Here is a 3,672-nt window from a genome sequence, read left to right as displayed (position 1 = left end):
GGAGTCGAGCCTCGATTAAGGGGAGGCGTGCTTTGTTCGAGGGGAGGTGTTGGATGATCCAAAGGAGTCGAGCCTCGATTAAGGGGAGGCGTGCTTTGTTCGATGGGAGGTGTTGGATGATGAAAGTCCCACATCGGCTAATTTAGGGAATGATCATGGGTTTATAAGTGAGGAAGGCGTGCTTTGTTCGATGGGAGGTGTTGGATGATGAAAGTCCCACATCGGCTAATTTAGGGAATGATCATGGGTTTATAAGTGAGGAAGGCGTGCTTTGTTCGAGGGGAGGTGTTGGATGATCCAAAGGAGTCGAGCCTCGATTAAGGGGAGGCGTGCTTTGTTTGAGGGGAGGTGTTGGATGATGAAAGTCCCACATCGGCTAATTTAGGGAATGATCATGGGTTTATAAGTGAGGAATACTAACTCCATTGAGGCCTTTTGGGAAGCCCAAAGCAAAGCCATGAGAGCTTACACTCAAAGTGGACAATATCATACCATTGTGGAGAGTCGTGTTCGTCTAACACTTACAACCACCCACTAAGACCTCACACCAAGACACACCACATTGTATCTGGTTCTAATACCTATCTGGTTCTAATACCATTTGCAATAGCCAAAACTCACTACGGGTAAATATTAGAGGTTACTGCATAGCCGTCGGCCTCATCAAAAGTTTAAATTTATTCAATATAAAAATTTAAAACATGTAAAACAGAAAATTGTAAATTAAGGTATTGAGTTGAAATCTCATTCCAGCTAAGAATTTGAATTTAGCTACAGAGATCAAACAACAGAGTGTCTCTCCATTTTTTTTGGTTGTCTCTTTGATTGTAAAAATGGAGAGTTTAATAACTAATTATTGATGTTCTTCGACTCTCGTAGCTCAACCAGAGAGCGGATTGCTAACGTGTTTTCTTATTGAACAAAATTCTATGGGTAGTCCACAACTTTGGATTATCGAAAACGTCTTTAGAGTAATCGCTCCCGACTCTTATGGTGATTTATAAGACAAATGTGAAAGTCGGGAATGAATAGAAACGAATATCATAATTTATGAGAAGAAAAAAAAAAGAGAACCGCGCAAGCCAGTGAATTCTACAAACTGCAATACTGCTTTGTCGTCGTTAGAGTGACACTTTCTTCTTCTAGGGTTTTAGGAACCAATCTCAGAAGCCTACCTCAACATGGCTCCCGATGCTTCAGACGCTCTCGCAGGTTCTTCTAGCACCATCTTTTGTACCCTGTTTCCCATTTAATCCTCTTCTTTTTTCTGCTTATATGCTAACAATTTGTATAATGCAAAATCTTGTATTCTATCCAGTGAGGCAGATAGTTCAACAATTTCTCAACGCCTCTCGTACGGGAAACATTGATCTCATGAAGAGTAAGTTTTTTCATTATTCGAGTTCTTGTCAGCTTGAATTTGATTATTTTATGTTTCTTATAAAATTGGTCGACGTCTTATTTAATGCTTTGTTATGTTCAATTAGATTTGGCCGCTAGGCTTGATGATGGGAAGGGATTGTCGGGAACTGTGGCTGACATTAAGGATGCTAATAAGCGAGGAGCACTTCATTTCGCGGCAAGAGAAGGAAAGACTGAGGTCTGCAAGTATCTGCTAGAGGAATTGAAGCTCGACGTTGATACAAGAGATGAAGATGGCAAGTTAATTATCCGTTATTTGTCTATTTGTTGGGGGAATTTGGGTTATGAGATAAGGAAATTGTGTTTTAGTCGTCAGAGTTGGCCATTGTTGAACTATAAATCTTCTTAAATCTTTTCTATTGCCTTTAATGTTCAACTCTTTAGGAATTTAGTTGGCTTATGTATGATTATTAATTATAGGAATGCTGAAAATAATTTGATATTCCATTTTATGCCCATGATAGATTTTTTTATTTTATTGTCTTCACTTGCACATCAATGAAGTTGGATTCTAATTCGTGTTTTTGATGTACCTTTCGTGTTGTAGAATTAACTATATTTTGTTTAACAAAGAAAACAAGGTAATTAACTGAACTGCCAAGTTTGGTCTTGAAGAAACAAGTTCCCAGAAAGAGTTCTTATTTGCACCTGGTACTGGTTTTGATGCTACACGTAGATTAGTTTGGAAACCATGTTAGCATTTGGATTTAGGTGGAGTGTATTTGTTTTTACTTGGTTGAGTACTTCATTACCGTTAGACTTATCAAGGAGGCATCGTAGTTTGCATTTGACAAATAGAGGCAAGATGCAGGTTGAGAAATGTTTGACTGTTGAGCACGAGAAGATTAATTTGATATTCTAAATGCTCTCTTAATGAGTATAGAGTTCTATTGGTTTTGTCTGTGTCACTCTTGTATAATTATTTTTTTCTTGTATAATTCTTATTGCCCTTTGCTAGTATGAAATTCAATGAAGGATGTAAATTATTTGTATGATCATATTGTTCACATCAAGAATTCAAGACGCTCTTCATTTTACTTAAAAAGGAAACCATGATGTCCTGTGTTTTTTTCTCCAAGTACTACAATATTAGACCTCATTTGGAGTTTTACAGGTGAAACGCCACTTCTTCATGCTGCTCGACAAGGACATACTGATACTGCAAGATACCTTATTGAGAGTGGTGCTAATCCTGCAATAGCAAGTGACTTAGGGGCCACAGCTCTTCATCATTCTGCAGGCATTGGTAAATTCATTTTTTAATCCTTCTTCTTTCTTCTCACGCCCCTACATGTAGTGGGTTACAGGGTTCTGTTCTGGGCATTTTGATTTGATTAAGCAGCGGTTCCTAAATAGAAAAAAAGTATTTGAGTAACAGTAGAGTGTATTGCTGGAACCTAGTTCTGCATCATTGTACATCTAATTCTTAGGTCTGGATATTAGAAGGGAACTATTTTTGTTTAATCATTGAACATCTTACATCTAGATTATTTATCATGTGGCTTGGCTGCTTAAATAGTTACAACTACAAGTGTCTGTTATATGATATGAAATTCTTCCATTACTTGCTTAGAAAGGGGTGAGAGTTAATGGTTTAGGTGGGAGGGAAGGGAGGATGCTTAACCAAACTAAATATTGGGGTTGGCAAATGTACGTGCCATGCCTAGAACAGATAGAAATGGTAAGGACTAATTTTGTAGAACGACATATAACTTTTATTAATTCTAATTTCTAATGCAGGAAATATTGAGCTGCTAAAGTTTTTACTTTCAAGAGGTCCTGATGTTAATTCCCAGAGTGATGCCGGCTCCCCTTTGATTTGGGCTGCTGGTCATGCCCAACAGGAAGTTGTAAAACTGCTCCTTGAGCACCACGCTAATGTATATAAGCTCACAATTTTATCTCCATTCTGAGATTTCTTATTCTTAAATATATAATTGATTGAAGTTTCTTGTGTACTTGAGGCCTCTTATTTGATTTCGTTCTAATTGGAAAGTTTTTTTTGATGAAAGTGTTGCTTTGTTAATTCTTGTGTTTTAACTTTGGCATAATATTCATAGAACAATATTTGTAAAGTTGTAATCTTCCCTTAAGATTTCTTTATGAATTGATCTCTATTTTTGGGAGGCCAGTAATGATTTAACTGTCGAGAGAAGTATCGATCCTTTACACACACACACACACACACACACACACACACACACACACACACACACACACACACACACACACAAAAAAAAAAAAAAAAAA

General features: G+C 37.4%; 1 protein-coding gene across 1 annotated transcript; it reads left to right on the top strand.

Moving 5' to 3' along the window:
• The first annotated feature begins 1,047 nt into the window (after positions 1 to 1,047).
• On the top strand, positions 1,048 to 3,350 carry LOC111475532 (histone-lysine N-methyltransferase EHMT2-like). The gene is made up of 5 exons (XM_023119903.1): positions 1,048 to 1,212; positions 1,319 to 1,381; positions 1,488 to 1,658; positions 2,537 to 2,668; positions 3,163 to 3,350. Exons 1-5 carry the CDS (start codon positions 1,182 to 1,184, stop codon positions 3,333 to 3,335), a joined length of 570 nt encoding a protein of 189 aa, XP_022975671.1. The 5' UTR covers positions 1,048 to 1,181; the 3' UTR covers positions 3,336 to 3,350.
• The last annotated feature ends 322 nt before the right edge of the window (positions 3,351 to 3,672 follow it).

The sequence above is a fragment of the Cucurbita maxima genome, unplaced genomic scaffold, assembly GCF_002738345.1.
Source record: "Cucurbita maxima cultivar Rimu unplaced genomic scaffold, Cmax_1.0 Cma_Scf01757, whole genome shotgun sequence".
Lineage (NCBI taxonomy): Eukaryota > Viridiplantae > Streptophyta > Magnoliopsida > Cucurbitales > Cucurbitaceae > Cucurbita > Cucurbita maxima.
Note: the sequence above shows the minus strand (reverse complement) of the source record. Positions and strands in the feature narration are given on the sequence as shown.